This window comes from Brachionichthys hirsutus, unplaced genomic scaffold (genome assembly GCF_040956055.1).
Source record: "Brachionichthys hirsutus isolate HB-005 unplaced genomic scaffold, CSIRO-AGI_Bhir_v1 contig_1096, whole genome shotgun sequence".
In the NCBI taxonomy this organism is placed as follows: domain Eukaryota; kingdom Metazoa; phylum Chordata; class Actinopteri; order Lophiiformes; family Brachionichthyidae; genus Brachionichthys; species Brachionichthys hirsutus.
Genome location: NW_027180502.1, coordinates 38,849 through 58,070, shown reverse-complemented (window position 1 = coordinate 58,070; position 19,222 = coordinate 38,849). Strand labels below are relative to the sequence as shown.

Below are 19,222 nucleotides of genomic sequence, written 5' to 3'. Positions count from 1 at the left end.
CCCCCCCCAATCAGCAGTAAATGGGCCACAGGTGCTCCCTCCCACACCTGCCTGCCCAATTAACCCCAATCATCCGGTTACATTCCTCCCCCCCTCCGAGTTATCGGTGCCCCACCGATAAATCATAACATAAAAACAAAACGGTTCTCAAAAAACAGTCAAAAACCGGGCGTCATCGGAAGTTCAGCGCCTGAGCCCCAGATACACCAGCGTACGCCACAACATTCGGCCCCAAAAGAACAGCCGGAATGACCCTCAGTCTGTTCTTTCCGCTGGTGATTCCCCCAAATGTCTGGCTCTCCCGCTGAGCCTCGCCCGGTCGTTCCCCGTCCTCCGAGGGGCATCGGACACAGCCACGCCGATCCCGCCACGTCGATCCGGCCACGCCGATTCCAGCCACGCCCATCCAGACGCCGATCCAAACGCCGCTCCAGACGCCGATCCAGCCACGCTGCCATGCCGATGTCCACGCTCTGGCCTCGCCTGGGCTGCATCCCCCTCCATTCGCCGACGACCCGCAGCTGCCAGAAGCTGCGTCACCCGGCCCCCATGGTCCCGCAGTTCCTGCTCCACCACTGGAGCGTCCTGGCGGTTGTCCCCCAGGGTCCATGGAAGGGTCGCCTGCAGCCAAAGCCACTGCCTTGTCTCAAAAAAAATAAAGAAAAAAGAAAAAACCCTACCGATGCCGTGCTGGATTGTGATCCTGCCGACAACGCCAAAATGTGGCGTTGGGCATATGGGTCCAAACGGTCCGACCTTTGCCGACAACGCCACTTTAGGACTTGCAACCTAAAGATCTATTTAATTTGTTCCGTTGGTCCCAAACTCGTTTTAGCGGGTTTCCCCACCCACAGGTCCGCTCACAGTGATGACCAGCACGGCATTAGGAATTCAAAACATTTATTTACACTCTAAAAACAAATGGAAAGAAGAGACACGGCAGTGACAGTCTACAACCAACCTGCCTTCGAGACGGGGAAAACACAAATGAGGACCTGGAACGAGGGAGGGGAAGCACCTATATACGCCCCCCCCCCCCCCCAATCAGCAGTAAATGGGCCACAGGTGCTCCCTCCCACACCTGCCTGCCCAATTAACCCCAATCATCCGGTTACACTACGACGTAGGCAGGAAGAAACCCAGTTATTATTACAACGTTTTAAATTATCACTGGAAGGGACGTAACATCAGGCAGGTTATAAGGAACTTTAATATTATTTGGTTTTTGTTCCTTTCATTCAAATCAGTGGTGGTTGCGGGGGGTCATTTAATCCATCGAGTTTCAGTAATAATTGATCATTAATGCAGAATAAAAGCAGGAAGATTCAGTAACTGTCCTTTTGCCCAGTAGGGAGCGCCCTTATATCACCGTCAATCCGGAAATGAGACGAGCCCCCGCGTTGTCAGCGCTCAGGACGCTGATTGGCTGAGCATTGGTTAAACAGAGACTATGTCCCGCCCTCTGCGGACGGAGAGAGAGGAGAAGCAGAGAATGTTCCATCGTCTCATGGAAGAGCTTCAGTCTTTGCTGCTGCGATGATTATTTTATCTTGATAATCTAAAATATCTGTTAAAGTCTGCTTTGTGAAATAATGACACAGATTCCAGAATCATCTGTGTTTCATACATGGGGGGGGTTCAACAACTTGGTTGTGTTTCACTCCCTCGCTGAGTAAATTCTCTCCATCTTCTCTCATCACCCGAAGCGACTGAGATCCAGGAAGGTCAGCTCCTCCGAAGCGTCTCCTCCTGCTACCTGGTGCAGGAGTTCATCGGCGAAGGGACTTTTGGGAAGGTCAACATCTGTGCCAACAGGAGAAAGTGGCAGAGAAGTTTCTGAACAAGAAGAAAGGGAAACTCCACCTGGAAACATCTCCAAGGTCATCGAGCAGTTTGAGCACGGGGGGGGGGGCAACGTTTGTCAAGCGTTCGAGCTGCTCGACGTTAATCTGCTGGACCTGATGGAACGTCGGGACTGGCAGCCGCTGTCCCTGGAAGAGCTCCGGTCAATCGGGCGTCAGGTGTGTGTTGCAATATGACATCAATCACCCTGTTGCTAAGCAGCAGCAGGACACGTAAAACTGTCCCGTCTCTGTCCCTGCAGCTGTGTGTGGCGTTGGACTCCCTGAAGACGCTTGGCGTCGTCCACACGGACATCAAGCCGGACAACATTCTGCTGGTGGACCGTCTGGAGCAGCCGCTGAGGGTCAAGCTGATTGACTTTGGACAAGCCATGGAAGTGTCTGATATCCGGCCGGGGATGATGCTGCAGCCGCGTGGAAACAGGTGACCTGGGGGGGGGGGGGGTTGGTCCTCGCACGCAGCCAAGAGTTTTCTCACCTTTGACCTTCGTCCTCCCACCTCAGAGCTCCAGAAGTGTCCCTCGGCCTGCCCTTCAACGAAGCCATTGACGTGTGGAGCGTGGGATGAGTCCTGGCGTCCCTCTACCTCGTAGAGAACGTCTTTTCCATCGACGGCAACGTGCAGATGGTAAAGCCAACCGCAGCGCACGGCCGAGCCGAGCCGGTCTTCACGCCGGAGACTGACGGGACTCTGTTTGTCGTTTGCAGATGAAGGACATTGTGTCCTTCATCTGGGCTCCTGCTTGCCGTATGAACACGGAAGCAGAATTTGCTTGAATGCAGTCTGCAAAGTTAACTGTTAACGCAGCGGGGGTAAAACGCGTTTCCTCAATCCGTACAGGTGCGTGCGTCTCTCCGTTGTTCAACTCCCTGAATGAAAAGTGTTTGGCGTTGCGTTCTGCGCGCTTCTGTCGTTTCCGTGCCGTGCGCGCCTGCAGTGCGCCCCAGCCACCGCACCGGGGAGACGCGAACACGGAGAACAGTTACCGCGCCTCATTCACAGGACTCGGAACTTTCTAACTCATTAACTGTTTGGGTCAGACTCCCAGCGGCCAAGCTTCGGCCCTATAATCCTGCAGGATTATTATAATGTGCGTGTATTTAGCTCCAGGCTCTGATTCCGTGTCGAGTTGCTTTCCTGAACACTTTGACCTCGATCAGAATCTCCTCCCACAGAGAGAGAAAAATAAACTAAAGGTTTACATATGTATATATTTACACATAAATAAACTGTTGTGAAAAAGGTGGAACACACAACAGGGTTTTGCTCACATTTACATTTCAAATGCCATAATAGTTTTTGAGTTATGCGCGTGGACAGACAAACAGACAAACAAACAAACAGACCCAATTGCAATACCCCCGCCTCCCCTTCGGCGAGGGTAACAACACAAGACAAATGAATGATCGATTATCTCACCTCTGAGATGGGAGACGGGGTGTCGGAGGGCTCAGCGGGGCTGTCGCTAACGTACTTTACTGTTCATGTTGAAGTTCCTGTACACGGTCCGGGCTCCGTACAGAAAGGCGTCTCCACCGTTGGTGATGCAGCCGTCCACCAGGCCGCGGGCGTCCAGGTAGGCGCACAAGGCCTCGGCCTCCCCAGCGGCGGTCACCCAGGGGACGTCCAGGCAGTCCAGCATGGACGAGGACAACGAGGACAACTAGGACAAGACTTTTAGAATCAGACAGAAACCCATGAGGCCTAGCAGAAGGGACAGACAGGACACGGACCTCCCTCAGGACGGCCTTGAAGCGCCCCCTGCTGGTGCTCGTTGGAGCAGAGCCCTCCAGAGCCCCCCCGTATCTGGCGGTTGTCCTCTTCCTCATGGTTTCTGCCTTCAGTCTCTGTTGGCTCTTCTGCAGCAGCTCTCCGGTTATTTGTTTCTTTTATTTCTGGTGAAGACAGCTTCCAGTACTTCGCTTCGTCGTCTCAGCACATACGACACGGGAGACACGTAAATCACTTTACTTCGGTACACCCTCTCTGTGCTCCGCTCATCCAGCACCAACTTGCACAGGGAGGTTCCGCCTTTATTCACTGAACACAACAGAGCGTAACCTTCCGCCCAACTCAGCCGTGGCAAGTAGTGCCAACCTAAACACACATTAATAGTGGCAAACATCGCTCTCAACAGTCTCCTTCAATCACAAACACGGGCTTTACTCCCATCAGCGTTATGGACAACACCCTGAAAAACAAGTTCCTGGACAGGAAGCAGCGTCATCAGAAGCGACGCTCGCATCCCAAGCAGTTGCTTCGTGCGTGATGTCACCTCAGGTGGGGTTTGGTTTACAATATAATATTGTTGATCCATCCATCCATCCATTATCTTCCGCTTATCCGGGGCCGGGTCGCGGGGGCAGCAGCCTAAGCAGGGAAACCCAGACTTCCCTCTCCCCGGCCAATTCCTCTAGCTCTTCCGGGGGGATCCCGAGGCGTTCCCAGGCCAACCGAGAGACATAGTCTCTCCAGCGTGTCCTGGGTCTTCCCCGTGGTCTTCTCCCGGTGGGACGTGCCCTGAACACCTCACCAGGGAGGCGTTCAGGAGGCATCCTAAATAGGTGTCCGAGCCACCTCATCTGACCCCTCTCAACGTGGAGGAGCAGCGGCTGTACTCCAAGCTCCTCCCGGATGACTGAGCTTCTCACCCTATCTCTAAGGGAGAGCCCAGCCACCCTACGGAGGAAGCTCATTTCAGCCGCTTGTACCCGGGATCTCGTTCTTTCGGTCACTACCCAAAGCTCGTGACCACAGGTGAGGGTAGGAACGAAGATCGACCGGTAAATCGAGAGCTTCGCCTTTCAACTCAGCTCTCTCTTCACCATGACGGATCTGTGCAGAGTCCGCATGACTGCAGACGCTGCACTGATCCGTCTGTCGATCTCTCGCTCCATTCTTCCCTCACTCGTGAACAAAACCCCGAGGTACTTGAACTCCTCCACTTGGGGCAGGATCTCCTCCCCGACCTGGAGGGTGCACTCCACCCTTTTCCGACTGAGAACCATGGCCTCGGATTTGGAGGTGCTGATTCTCATCCCGGCCGCTTCACATGCGGCTGCGAACCGATCCAGTGAGAGCTGGAGGGCACGGCCTGATAAAGCCAACAGGATCACATCGTCTGCAAACAGCAGCGATCCAATCCTGAGGTCACCAAACCGAACCCCCTCAACGCCCTGGCTGCACCTAGAAATTCTGTCCATAAAAGTTACGAACAGAATCGGTGACAAAGGGCAGCCCTGGCAGAGTCCAACCCGCACTGGGAATATGTCCGACTTATTGCCAGCAATGCGGACCAAGCTCTGGCACCGGTCATATAGGGAGCGGACACCCCGTATGAGGGGGTCCGACACCCCATACTCCCGGAGCACCCCCCACAGGACTCCCCGAGGGACACGGTCGAATGCCTTCTCCAACTCCACAAAACACATGTGGACTGGTTGGGCAAACTCCCATGCACCCTCAAGGACCCTGCCGAGGGTGTAGAGCTGGTCCACAGTTCCACGTCCAGGACGAAAACCACATTGCTCCGCCTGAATCCAAGGTTCGACTATCCGGCGGACCCTCCTCTCCAGTACCCCTGAATAGACCTTTCCAGGGAGGCTGAGGAGTGTGATCCCTCTGTAGTTGAAACACACCCTCCGGTCCCCCTTCTTATAAAGAGGGACCACCACCCCGGTCTGCCAATCCAGAGGCACTGCCCCCGATGTCCATGCAATGTTGCAGAGTCGTGTCAACCACGACAGCCCTACAACATCCAGAGCCTTAAGGGACTCCGGGCGGATCTCATCCACCCCCGGGGCCTTGCCACCGAGGAGCTTTTTAACTACCTCGGCAACCTCGGCCCTAGAGATAGAGGAGCTCACCCCCGAGTCCCCAGGCCCTGCTTCCTCACTGGAAGGCATGTCGGTGGGATTGAGGAGGTCTTCGAAGTAGTCCCTCCACCGATCTACGACGTCTCGAGTCGAGGTCAGCAGCGCACCATCCCCACCATACACAGTGTTGACCGTGCACTGCTTCCCCCTCCTGAGATGCCGGATGGTGGCCCAGAACCTCTTCGAAGCTGTCCGGAAGTCGTTTTCCATGACCTCACCGAACTCCTCCCATGCCCGGGTTTTTGCCTCAGCAACCACCGTAGCTGCACTCCGCTTGGTCTGTCGGTACCTGTCAGCTGCCTCCGGAGTCCCACAGGCCAAAAGGGCCTGATAGGACTCCTTCTTCAGCGTGACGGCATCCCTCACCACCGGTGTCCACCAAGAGGTCTTGGGATTGCCGCCACGACAGGCACCGACCACCTTACGGCCACAGCACCGATCGGCCGCTTCAACAATGGAGGCACGAAACATAGTCCACTCGGACTCAATGTCCCCTGCCTCCCCCGGTACATGGTCAAAGTTCTCCCGGAGGTGGGAGTTAAAACTCCTTCTGACAGGAAATTCTGCCAGACGTTCCCAACAGACCCTCACAATACGTTTGGGCCTGCCAGGTCTGTCCGGCATCCTCCCCCACCATCGGAGTTGGCTCACCACCAGGTGATGGTCGGTTGACAGCTCCGCCCCTCTCTTCACCCGAGTGTCCAAGACATGCGGCCGCAAGTGAGACGACTACAAAGTCGATCATCGAACTGCGGCCTAGGGTGTCCTGGTGCCAAGTGCACATATGGACACCCTTATGCTTGAACATGGTGTTTGTTATGGACAATCTGTGACGAGCACAGAAGTCCAATAACAAAACACCACTCGGATTCCGATCAGGGGGGCCATTCCTCCCAATCACACCCCTCCAGGTCTCACTGTCATTGCCAACATGGGCAATGACAGTTGAAACATTGTTGATATTATTATTATTATTTTTATAGATGGAGAGAAATAGATTACAGCCGGGGTGTCAGTGGCCTCAGCTGGGGTGTCAATGGCCTCAGGCGGGGTATCCCTGGGCTCAGCCAGGGTGTCACTGGCCTCAGCTGGGGTGTCAGTGGCCTCAGGCGGGGTGTCACTGGCCTCAGGCGGGGTGTCACTGGGCTCAGCCGGGGTGTCACTGGCCTCAGCTGGGGTGTCAGCGGCCTCAGGCGGGGTGTCACTGGCCTCAGCCGGGGTGTCACTGGGCTCAGCCGGGGTGTCACTGGCCTCAGCTGTGGTGTCACTGGGCTCAGCATGGGTGTCACTCGCCTCAGCCGGGGTGTCACTGGGTTCAGCAGGGGTGTCACTGGGCTCAGCCGGGGTGTCACTGGTCTCAGCAGGGGTGTCACTGGGCTCAGCCGGGGTGTCACTGGTCTCAGCCGGGGTGTCAGTGGCCTCAGCAGGGGTATCAGTGGCCTCAGCCGGGGTGTCACTGGGCTCAGGCAGGGTGTCACTGGGCTCAGGCGGGGTGTCAGTGGCCTCAGGCGGGGTGTCCACAATTGGGAGCTCGTGTCGCCGCGCCGCCGCCGTGGGGGAGCCGGAGTGGCTGCTGGAAATGACTCCGGCTTGGTCCCCTGGAGAAGGAGGAGAAAACACGTTCACTCATAAAATTCTTGAGGGGGGGGGGGGAGCACCGGAGCTGCAATAACATAAAAAACACAAGACAACTGAATGATCAATTATCTCACCTCTGAGATGGGAGCCGGGGTGTCAGTGGGCTGAGCCGGGGTGTCAGTGGGCTCAGCCGGGGTGTCAGTGGGCTGAGCCGGGGTCTCCACTGGAGGGAGCTGCGGTTGCCACCACCGCCACCACCACCACCAGGGAGCCGGAGTCGCTGCTTGATTAAACTCCGGCCTGGTCCCCTGGAGAAGGAGTAGAAAACACACGTTCACTCATAAAATTCTTGAGGGGGGGGGGGGGGGGCACCGGAGCTGCAATAACATAAAAAACACAAGACAACTGAATGATCGATTATCTCACCTCTGAGATGAAACACGGGGTGTCAGTGGGCTGAGTCGGGGTGTCACAGGCCTCAGCCGGGGTGTCAGAGGGCTCAGCCGGGGTGTCAGAGGGCTCAGACGGGGTGTCAAAGGGCTCAGCCGGGGTCTCCACTGGAGAGAGCTGCGGTTGCCACCACCGCCACCACCAGGGAGCCGGAGTCGCTGCTTGATTAAACTCCGACTTGGTCCCCTGGAGAAGGAGGAGAAAACACATGTTCATTCATAAAAATAATTGAGGGGGGGGGGGGGGGGGGGGCACCGGAGCTGCAATAACATAAAAAAGACAAGACAACTGAATGATCGATTATCTCACCTCTGAGATGGGAGACGGGGTGTCACAGGGCTCAACCAGGGTGTCACCGGGCTCAGCCGGGGTTTCACTGGGCTTAACAGGGGTGCCAGTGGGCTCAGCCGGGGTGTCGCAGGGCTCAGCCGGGGTGTCACTGGGCTCAGCCAGGGTGTCGCCGGGCTCAGCCGGGGTGTCACCGGGCTCAGCCGGGGTGTCGCAGGGCTCAGCCGGGGTGTCACTGGGCTCAGCCAGGGTGTCGCCAGGCTCAGCCAGGGTGTCGCCGGGCTCAGCCGGGGTGTCACCGGGCTCAGCCGGGGTGTCACCGGGCTCAACCAGGGTGTCACCGGGCTCAGCCGGGGTGTCGCCAGGCTCAGCCAGGGTGTCGCCGGGCTCAGCCGGGGTGTCACCGGGCTCACCCAGGGTGTCACCGGGCTCAGCCAGGGTGTCGCAGGGCTCAGCCAGGGTGTCGCCGGGCTCAGCCGGGGTGTCGCCGGGCTCAGCCGGGGTGTCGCAGGGCTCAGCCGGGGTGTCACTGGGCTCAGCCGGGGTGTCACTGGGCTCAGCCGGGGTGTCACTGGGCTCAGCCAGGGTGTCGCCGGGCTCAGCCAGGGTGTCGCCGGGCTCAGCCGGGGTGTCACCGGGCTCAACCAGGGTGTCACCGGGCTCAGCCGGGGTGTCGCAGGGCTCAGCCGGGGTGTCACTGGGCTCAGCCAGGGTGTCGCCGGGCTCAGCCGGGGTGTCACTGGGCTCAGCCGGGGTGCCAGTGGGCTCAGCCGGGGTCTCCACGGTTGGGAGCCTGTGTCGCCGCTGTCGCCGCCGCCGCCGCCGCGGGGGAGCCGGAGTTGCTGCTGGAATTGACTCCGGCTTGGTCCCCTGGAGAAGGAGGAGAAAACACATGTTCATTCATAAAAATCTTGAGGGGGGGGGGGGGGGGGCACTGGAGCTGCAATAACATAAAGGGGAATTCGTTGCCTTGGTTAAACGATGAATGCAGGAAAATAATGAAGGACAGAGATGAACAACTTAAAAAATCATTTAAAACTGGTCTCACTACAGAAAGACAAAACGTTACATTTTTAAGAAATAAAGTAACTCAAAGTCTGCGAAAGGCTAAAGCAAAAATCTTCATGGAAGCAAAGGGGAATGCAAAAATGATCTGGCAAAATCTGAATAAATTACATAGCAAAGACATTAAAGACTCAAACAAATGTATTGATCTTAAAATGAACAATGCAATGGTAACTAGTCCAACTGTCCTAGCTAATAAGTTTAACTCAGTCAGGGAGATCAGAAATGTTTTCACCTTCTATTCTTACTTCCAGACCAATTAATCCTGCACAGCCTGTTTTTTCTCTACGACGGAAAACAGAGCTGGAAGTTTCAAACATCATTGGCTCACTAAAGAACTCTAAAGCCAAGGATGTCCGGGCTGGATACAAATGTTCTCAAATTATGCAAAGAATCCCGACTCTCACCAATAACATATATGGTTTAGTTTAATTTAGTTTAAGTTATTTCAAACAGCATTTTACACTGTAAAATGTAAATCTAAATTAACCCATTTTAATTTTTCTTTGGATGCAATTCAGTGGATAAAATCATATTTAGAATTCAGGAAACAGTGGTCTGCATTAACAGTGTCAGATCACTATTTAATATTGCATTGCATGTTGGTCGCTGGCAGGTGTAAATACATGCAAAATCATAGAATCACTATAAAGAACCGTTAAAGGTCTTTGATCGAAAACTAATGTCATTCCATGTTTGCGGATGTAAATTAGCATTTTTGCTCAAATCCGGCATATTTACGTCTATTAGATGCGTCTGTAGAGATGTTCATTAACGTGCACTGTCCTTATCAAATAAATAAATAAAACAACAGGATAATTGATTATCTTACCTCTGAGATGGGAGCCGGGGAGTCGCCGGGCTCAGCCAGGGGGTCGGCAGGCTCTTCCGGGATCTCCGCGGGAGGGGGCTGGTGTCGCAGCCGCCGCGGGGGAGCCGGGGTCTCCACGGGAGAGATATTGGATTTCTGCCGCCGCCGAGAGGTCGCTGCCGGGGTTTTCTCTGGCTTGGTCCCCTGGTTATCTCCCCCTACAGAAACAGGATCAGAGTCAATAGGTCTGAAGATTGTACAAGTACAAAAATGAGCTAATGGTGCAAATTACCGTGTGGATCCGGGCCGTCGCCCATCGGGTCACTGTTCCCTGGACATGTGTTGTCCAGGGCCTTTCGCTGCTTCATTGCTGCCTTGTTGGAACGTTTCCTGTTCCGTCTTTTCGCCTCTTCCACATCAAACTCTCTCTCCACCTCTTCCATTGTCTGATTTCTCAGTAACTTTCTATCCATTTCCGGGGTGTCGCAGGGCTCAGCCGGGGTGTCAAAGGGCTCAGCCGGGGTGTCGCAGGGCTCAGCCGGGGTGTCAAAGGGCTCAGCCGGGGTGTCGCAGGGCTCAGCCGGGGTGTCAAAGGGCTCAGCCGGGGTGTCACAGGGCTCAGCCGGGGTGTCACAGGGCTCAGCCGGGGTGTCAAAGGGCTCAGCCGGGGTGTCGCAGGGCTCAGCCGGGGTGTCAAAGGGCTCAGCCGGGGTGTCACAGGGCTCAGCCGGGGTGTCAAACGGCTCAGCCGGGGTGTCACTGGGCTCAGCCGGGGTATCACTGGGCTCAGCCGGGGTGTCACTGGGCTCAGCCGGGGTGTGACAGGGCTCAGCCGGGGTGTCGCAGGGCTCAGCCGGGGTGTCAAAGGGCTCAGCCGGGGTGTCACTGGGCTCAGCCGGGGTGTCACTGGGCTCAGCCGGGGTGTGACAGGGCTCAGCCGGGGTGTCGCAGGGCTCAGCCGGGGTGTCAAAGGGCTCAGCCGGGGTGTCACAGGGCTCAGCCGGGGTGTCACAGGGCTCAGCCGGGGTCTCCACTGTTGGGAGCTTTTGTCGCCGCCGCCGCCGCCGCGGGGGAACCGGATTGGACTCCGGCTTGGTCCCCTGGAGAAGGAGGAGAAAACACATGTTCATTAATAAAACTCTTGAAGGGGGGGGGGGGGGCACTGGAGCTGCAATAACATAAGGGGGAATTCATTGCCTTGGGTAAATGATGAATGCAGGAAAATAATGAAGGACAGAGATGAACAACTTAAAAAATCATTTAAAACTGGTCTCACTACAGAAAGACAAAACTTTACATTTTTAAGAAATAAAGTAACTCAAAGTCTGCGAAAGGCTAAAGCAAAATTCTTCATGGATATCATTGTGGAAGCAAAGGGGAATGCAAAAATGATCTGGCAAAATCTGAATAAATTACATAGCAAAGACATTAAAGACTCAAACAAATGTATTGATCTTAAAATGAACAATGCAATGGTAACTAGTCCAACTGTCCTAGCTAATAAGTTTAACTCAGTCAGGGAGATCAGAAATGTTTTCACCTTCTATTCTTACTTCCAGACCAATTAATCCTGCACAGCCTGTTTTTTCTCTACGACAGATAACAGAGCTGGAAGTTTCAAACATCATTGGCTCACTAAAGAACTCTAAAGCCAAGGATGTCCGGGCTGGATACAAATGTTCTCAAATTATGCAAAGAATCCCGACTCTCACCAATGACATATATGGTTTAGTTTAATTTAGTTTAAGTTATTTCAAACAGCATTTTACACTGTAAAATGTAAATCTAAATTAACCCATTTTAATTTTTCTTTGGATGCAATTCAGTGGATAAAATCATATTTAGAATTCAGGAAACAGTGGTCTGCATTAACAGTGTCAGATCACTATTTAATATTGCATTGCATGTTGGTCGCTGGCAGGTGTAAATACATGCAAAATCATAGAATCACTATAAAGAACCGTTAAAGGTCTTTGATTGAAAACTAATGTCATTCTATGTTTGCGGATGTAAATTAGCATTTTTGCTCAAATCCGGCATATTTACGTCTATTAGATGCGTCTGTAGAGATGTTCATTAACGTGCACTGTCCTTATCAAATAAATAAATAAAACAACAGGATAATTGATTATCTTACCTCTGAGATGGGAGCCGGGGTGTCGCCGGGCTCAGCCAGGGGGTCGGCAGGCTCTTCCGGGATCTCCGCGGGAGGGGGCTGGTGTCGCAGCCGCCGCGGGGGAGCCGGGGTCTCCACGGGAGAGATATTGGATTTCTGCCGCCGCCGCGGGGTCGCTGCCGGGGTTTTCTCTGGCTTGGTCCCCTGGTTATCTCCCCCTACAGAAACAGGATCAGAGTCAATAGGTCTGAAGTTTGTACAAGTACAAAAATGAACTAATGGTGCAAATTACCGTGTGGATCCAGGCCGTCGCCCATCGGGTCACTGTTCCCTGGACATGTGTTGTCCAGGGCCTTTCGCTGCTTCATTGCTGCCTTGTTGGAACGTTTCCTGTTCCGTCTTTTCGCCTCTTCCGCATCAAACTCTCTCTCCACCTCTTCCATTGTCTGATTCCTCAGTAACTTTCTATCCAGTTCTGTAAACTTCATGTCTTAGCTCGTGCGAGAATCTGTCAAATACTAATCGAATACCAATCTAATAACAATATAGCACCTACGAATTTAATAACACAATGAAGTTCTGACAGCCTGAACTGGGCTTTATATAACGGTAGACAGATGTCAGTTGAACATCAAAGCGCCAAGGCTTTGATGTTCAACAACCCCCCCCCCCCCACGCGGCTTGGAGCAGCACGTCTCCAGCGAGGAACATGCAGAGGAGTCCGGCGAGGCGGAATCATGATGGACTCAGGAGAAAAAACTTTTTCCACGCTCACAAACGGCGCTGACACTTTGAGAGAGATGGGCGTACAGGTGCAGTGTGGAGAGGAAGAACGCATGGAGGAGAGACTGGCTGAAGGATGGAAAATCAACGGGAAGAGGAAGAAAGACAGCACGCTGGCTGTAGCGGATCTGAAAGTTATGATTGACTACGTGGAATAATCAGAGGTACATGACAAGTACTTTGTTGAACAGTTATGGACCATGAAAGCGATAATAGTTTAATCTGGAAAAAGATTGCTGCAAGTGTCATGAATTTTTTTAATTAAATTAAGCTGACGGGAAACTCTTGATCTAAGCACAGGTGATTCACACTCGCTAAGACCTTTAGTACATGTTAGTGTAACGTTGGTCGTAGTTAACATTCTGTGTTTGGCTGAAAAGGTGGAAGTTCTGTTTTATATTTGTAATGTTTTTGTTTTGTTTTATCTGAGATAAGCTGTAAATGAATTTTTTGTTTTATTTAAAACATCCAGAGGGGATATTTTTGGACCAGACATTAATTGAAATGGGTATTGGTAAAACATTTGTGAGCTGGTTTCGGACTCTGTATAAAAGTCCAAAGTCAAAAATGATATTGAGAGAGGAGTAAGACAGGGCGACTCTCTCACCCATCCTCTTTGCTCTCAGCATTGAACCTCTGGCGGAGGCCATCAGGCGGGATGTTCGGATTGAAGGGGTCGAAGATGGTGGGAGGAATATCCATAAAATTTCCCTTTTTGCTGACGATATCCTGCTCTTCATAAAAAATCCACTTACTTCAATAACTCGATTCATGCAATGTTTGAAAGACTATGGCGATGTCTCAGGATATAAGATTAATCAAAACAAATCAGAGGCAATGATGGTGACGCGAAAATTGTCTTATTTATTTTTTCCTTTTTATTTATTATTATTATATCTTTTTTATTATTATTATTTTATGTTTATTTTATTTGTCTTTAATTTAATATATTTTTATTAGCAATACATTTTATTTTCATTATTATAATATATAAATATATTGTTTTTGTGTATTATTTGAGCTCATTATTTGCTCACCTACATACCTGTCTCAGATGATGTTTTGTTCCGATTAAAAAATAAAAAGTTCCAAAAAAAAAAAGAAAATGAATCCTGACTGTGGTGATTTAATGTTAGTCAACAGCTTCAGTACCAAAGAGCATGGTGGAATGCTACTGTTCATGCAGCTCCATACATTTTCAGCATGCATTGTGTGTGTATGTATTTAATAATAAAAATTGTTTTTTATCTGGATCGCTCTCAAAATGTCATGGAATCCAAGTTAGACCAAGACCCATTTTCAGATTTTTTGTCAAGATTCATCCAACAGTTTTTCCGTAATCCTGCTAACAATTAGACAAATGACGTAAAATAAATAAAAACAACCTCCTTGCTGGACATATCAAATTAATGCTGTGGCGCCAAGCTTTTACCAGACCTCTATTTATGATAAACAACTTGGTGTTTTGAATTACAGCTGGGGGGACGCATCGAATAGACTCGCTATATCGCGGGTTGTTCCACGTGAGATGTATGAAAGACACATCAAGACCGTCGAGGACAAATTATGAACGTAAATGTTTTAACGCATCGGTCGCTTCATTTCGAAGGGACCGATGCGTTCATTCTAATGTATTACAAACTTCATGATTGATTGATTGATAGTCTTGACATGGATTTCTGATTATTTATTTAAAATCTTTGTCTGGTGGACAATTTAATCATATTAAACTATAAAATATGTCATGTGTAAACTGTTTTTTTTTCATCTTTTTTTTTAAAGTTATTGTAAATACTTCTATCAGAATGATAAACTAGTTAATTATCTTATTCCAACTTTTAAACTGAAGGAAACGCCAAATTCAACCAATCAGCACCTCGCGTTTGGATCAAAGCCCATTGTCATGACAACGGCTAGTATATGATAGAAACGACAGGGAAGTGTGAGGGTCTTGCTTCGTTGCTGCTCTTTTTAACAATTCAACTTCGAGACAATTTTCAATATGACGATAACGGAAACACCAGAAGTTAAAACGTCCACGTCACGTGACACCGAACGTAAGTAACTCTCCTTTTGCCCAGCAGGGGGCTGAGAAGGGTCGAGCTGGATATTTGTTTGCTGAAGCTGTTGGGATTGATACCAACACTTCCGGTATTTGCATTAAATGAACCCAAATGTATTTGATGCAAAGACTGGAAGTCTTGTTAAGAAGATAAATATATGTTTATGCTAATATCTGCTGTTTGCAATATATCAATGTCAAATAATGTTTTAAATGGTGACGACTTTGGTGACAACAGTTGGACTGTTGGACAACTGAAATCCTGGACACGTCCTCACTGGAAGTAAAGCCTTCATGTCAATTCAGGATGTTATCTCCTCTCCCATAGTTAAACAAAATATGCTCATAATCATCATTTTCTTTTGGGTGGGGGCTCAACCTTTATTTAAAGTTATTGAAAATACTTCTGACAGAGTCATCAACTAGTTAATAATAACGTAACGTAAGCTACGACGTAGGCAGGAAAAAACCCAGTTATTATTACAATGTTTTAAATTATCACTGGAAGGGACGTAACGTCAGGCAGGTTATAAGGAACTTTAATATTATTTGTTTTTTGTTCCTTTCATTCAAATCAGTGGTGGTTGCGGGGGGTTCATTTAATCCATCGAGTTTCAGTAATAATTGATCATTAATGCAGAATAAAAGCAGGAAGATTCAGTAAGTTTCCTTTTGCCCAGTAGGGAGCGCCCTTATATCACCGTCAATCCGGAAATGAGACGAGCCCCCGCGTTGTCAGCGCTCAGGACGCTGATTGGCTGAGCATTGGTTAAACAGCGACTATGTCCCGCCCTCTGCGGACGGAGAGAGAGGAGAAGCAGAGAATGTTCCATCGTCTCACGGAAGAGCTTCAGTCTTTGCTGCTGCGATGATTATTTTATCTTGATAATCTAAAATATGTGTTAAAGTCTGCTTTGTGAAATAATGACACAGATTCCAGAATCATCTGTGTTTCATGCATGGGGGGGGGTTCAACAACTTGGTTGTGTTTCACTCCCTCACTGAGTAAATTCTCTCCATCTTCTCTCATCACCCGAAGCGACTGAGATCCAGGAAGGTCAGCTCCTCTGAAGCGTCTCCTCCTGCTACCTGGTGCAGGAGTTCATCGGCAAAGGGACTTTTGGGAAGGTCAACATCTGTGCCAACCTGCAAACGCAGGAGAAAGTGGCAGAGAAGTTTCTGAACAAGAAGAAAGGGAAACTCCACCTGGAAACATCTCCAAGGTCATCGAGCAGTTTGAGCACGGGGGGGGGGGGGCAACGTTTGTCAAGCGTTCGAGCTGCTCAACGTTAATCTGCTGGACCTGATGGAACGTCGGGACTGGCAGCCGCTGTCCCTGGAAGAGCTCCGGTCAATCGGGCGTCAGGTGTGTGTTGCAATATGACATCAATCACCCTGTTGCTAAGCAGCAGCAGGACACGTAAAACTGTCCCGTCTCTGTCCCTGCAGCTGTGTGTGGCGTTGGACTCCCTGAAGACGCTTGGCGTCGTCCACACGGACATCAAGCCGGACAACATTCTGCTGGTGGACCGTCTGGAGCAGCCGCTGAGGGTCAAGCTGATTGACTTTGGACAAGCCATGGAAGTGTTTGATATCCGGCCGGGGATGATGCTGCAGCCGCGTGGAAACAGGTGACCTGGGGGGGGGGGGGGGGGGTTGGTCCTCGCACGCAGCCAAGAGTTTTCTCACCTTTGACCTTCGTCTTCCCACCTCAGAGCTCCAGAAGTGTCCCTCGGCCTGCCCTTCAACGAAGCCATTGACGTGTGGAGCGTGGGATGAGTCCTGGCGTCCCTCTACCTCGTAGAGAACGTCTTTTCCATCGACGGCAACGTGCAGATGGTAAAGCGGACCGCAGCGCACGGCCGAGCCGAGCCGGTCTTCACGCCGGAGACTGGCGGGACTCTGTTTGTCGTTTGCAGATGAAGGACATTGTGTCTCTGCTGGGCCAGCCAGAGGACAAGCTGCTCTTCGCCGGGGTGTACACCAAAGCGTATTTTAAAAGGGCGCCCCTTTTCGCCAGGCCGAGGTGGAGGCTCAAGGTACGCGAGCCGCGTTCCAGTGCGTCTGAATGCATCGATTGTGCTCGACATCCTTTGACGCGATCCTCACGTCTTGTCCCCGCAGACCTCACAGGACAGCTCCGCTGACGTCCCCGTGCGAGGCGGGACACCTGGCGACTGGCGCGGCCCGTCTCTGGACAGCCTGCTGGATGTGAGCGCTCTTTGTTGCAGAACCGGTACCTGTTGATGATCCGTCTCTGAGAGGATCAACTGACCTGAATCCGTTTCCCCATCCAGGTCTATCCGAGAGGCGACCTGGTCCAGTTCTGGGACCGGCGGGCTTTTGTTGACCTGCTCAAATGCCTGCTGCGCATGGACGCCGCTGAAAGGATGTCCGCCAGTGAGGCCCTGCTGCACCCGTTCATATCCATGTCCCACCTGACGGAGGACAGTGACTGCAGTGGACAACCGGAGCAAGACGCTGCTGCTCCAGACGCTCCTCCGGCCACGGACAGTGTTGCTGCTAATGGAGGTACGAGCTCTGACGCTCCGGAAGCTCCTCTGGCCTCAAACGTCTCAGACGATGCTGCAGAAGCTCCGGTCAAGGAAGCGTCTGATGAGGTTCTGGTGGAAGAGCCAGACGGGACTGAACAAGAAGGAGCTTCCAAACGAGATCTAGAAGCTCCTCTGGACTCCACCAGGAGCTTTAAGAAACGAGTCAAAAAGGCGTTGGGAAGCTTTTCCGGCGCTATTTTCGTTGCTTCCGACCAACAACTGTAGAGGACTGAAGTTTTTTTTTTGTTGTACTTTAATCAAATGATGACCAGATACTTCTCAAATCTTTCTCAAGCCCAAAACGCTTTCTGGTCCCCATGGTGCATTATTCATTCACTCCACACTTGGTGGTGGTGAAGCTACTAGTAGCCACAGCTGCCCTATCGCAGACTGACAGGAGCGAGGCTGCCAATTTGCGACATTTCCTGACCACCACCGACATTGACCTGCTCACCACATTCACAGATAAATGTGTATCATTCAAAACAGATAGTGTAGAATTTTATCATTATAATGTTTAATTGATGTACAATTTATATTCTTAAGATTCAAGATTCAAGATTCAAGATTCAAGATACTTTATTGTCATTATGCGAGCATAATAAAACTGTGAGAAGGCCCACGGCTTAAGGCACACATCATAACAAACTAAATTCTCTCTCTTAAGAAACAATATATATACACACAGAGAGAGTGAGAATCACAGGCAGAATAGCAACAGCAGCAACAGGGCCGGCATAAAGTGTCCCAGATCGCTACAAGGGAACGAAGCCTCGGGCCGCAGCGTGTGTACGCGCCGCGATTCCGGAAACGGAAGATGATGTGAGATAATAGTTAATAGACATGTTCTATGTTAATTGCTGTAAAACGAATTTATTTCAAAATTAATATTATGATAATGTTTTGCTTTAATGATCAGTCAATGGGCCCAGTTGTTTCACTAATTTAAAGTGGCAAGTAAGCATTCAGACTACCTCTAAATGTACCAGTCACCGAATCAAAGTTACTAGTTTTTATTGTGAGATCTTTCTGTGACTACCAAATTGCAATTTAATTCTATGGCATTATAAATATGTGTTTGATCACTTGCTTCACTCAGATACTAAATATTTGGAACTAGTTACTCACTCAAATCTTGGCTGTCATTTGGATGAGGGAGGTTTGTCGTACTATTGTCCCTTTGCAATTTTTGAATATATTTTATTTTGTTATGAAATGTAATTTATATTACTTTACTGTACTATGATTGATGGAAGATGATTTAAGACATGTTATAATCCCTCAAACATTAAAAGAAACCTGTGAAAATGATTTCCTTTTGTCAAGGTACACCTTGAAATCCCAGAAATTGTAAATTGACTTTTATTTCCCGTCAGTATACTTTTTATTTAATTGTTTTGCTGGAATCATCCAAATCATAAAACCTTTCCATTACTGTTCCTAATTCAAATTACATTTCAAATACGCTTTTTATATATTTGTTTACCTCCACGCAAAACTCTTGATGGTGTGTCCTGAAGTAGAGGGCCTTTGATGACGCAGCGGATACGCACTTCCCGGAAGTGCAGAGGGGACGCAGGCCCCTTCCATTAAACACAACAGCACACATAAGCATTTACTTATAATAAAGCTGTGTTTGTATGTCATTTCCATGGAGTGCTACCCCGAACACGTATGGAGTGTCTAGAGGAACAGCCGGTCATATACACTATGGAAAACAAGCCGATTGTGACATGTGAGTATTTTTTAAACTGAGACGTGCACTCTTATATCTTT

At 50.5% G+C, this 19,222-nt stretch overlaps 1 protein-coding gene across 1 annotated transcript in view; it reads right to left on the bottom strand.

The window, feature by feature from the left end:
* Nucleotides 1-3,278: 3,278 nt before the first annotated feature.
* LOC137915674 (flap endonuclease GEN homolog 1-like) overlaps nucleotides 3,279-19,222 on the bottom strand; it is a 33,855-nt gene continuing 17,911 nt past the window's right edge. The window contains 4 exon segments of the mRNA XM_068758820.1: nucleotides 3,279-3,284; nucleotides 3,338-3,537; nucleotides 3,593-3,708; nucleotides 3,992-4,069. Coding sequence (XP_068614921.1) covers nucleotides 3,279-3,284; nucleotides 3,338-3,537; nucleotides 3,593-3,708; nucleotides 3,992-4,069 — 400 coding nt within the window.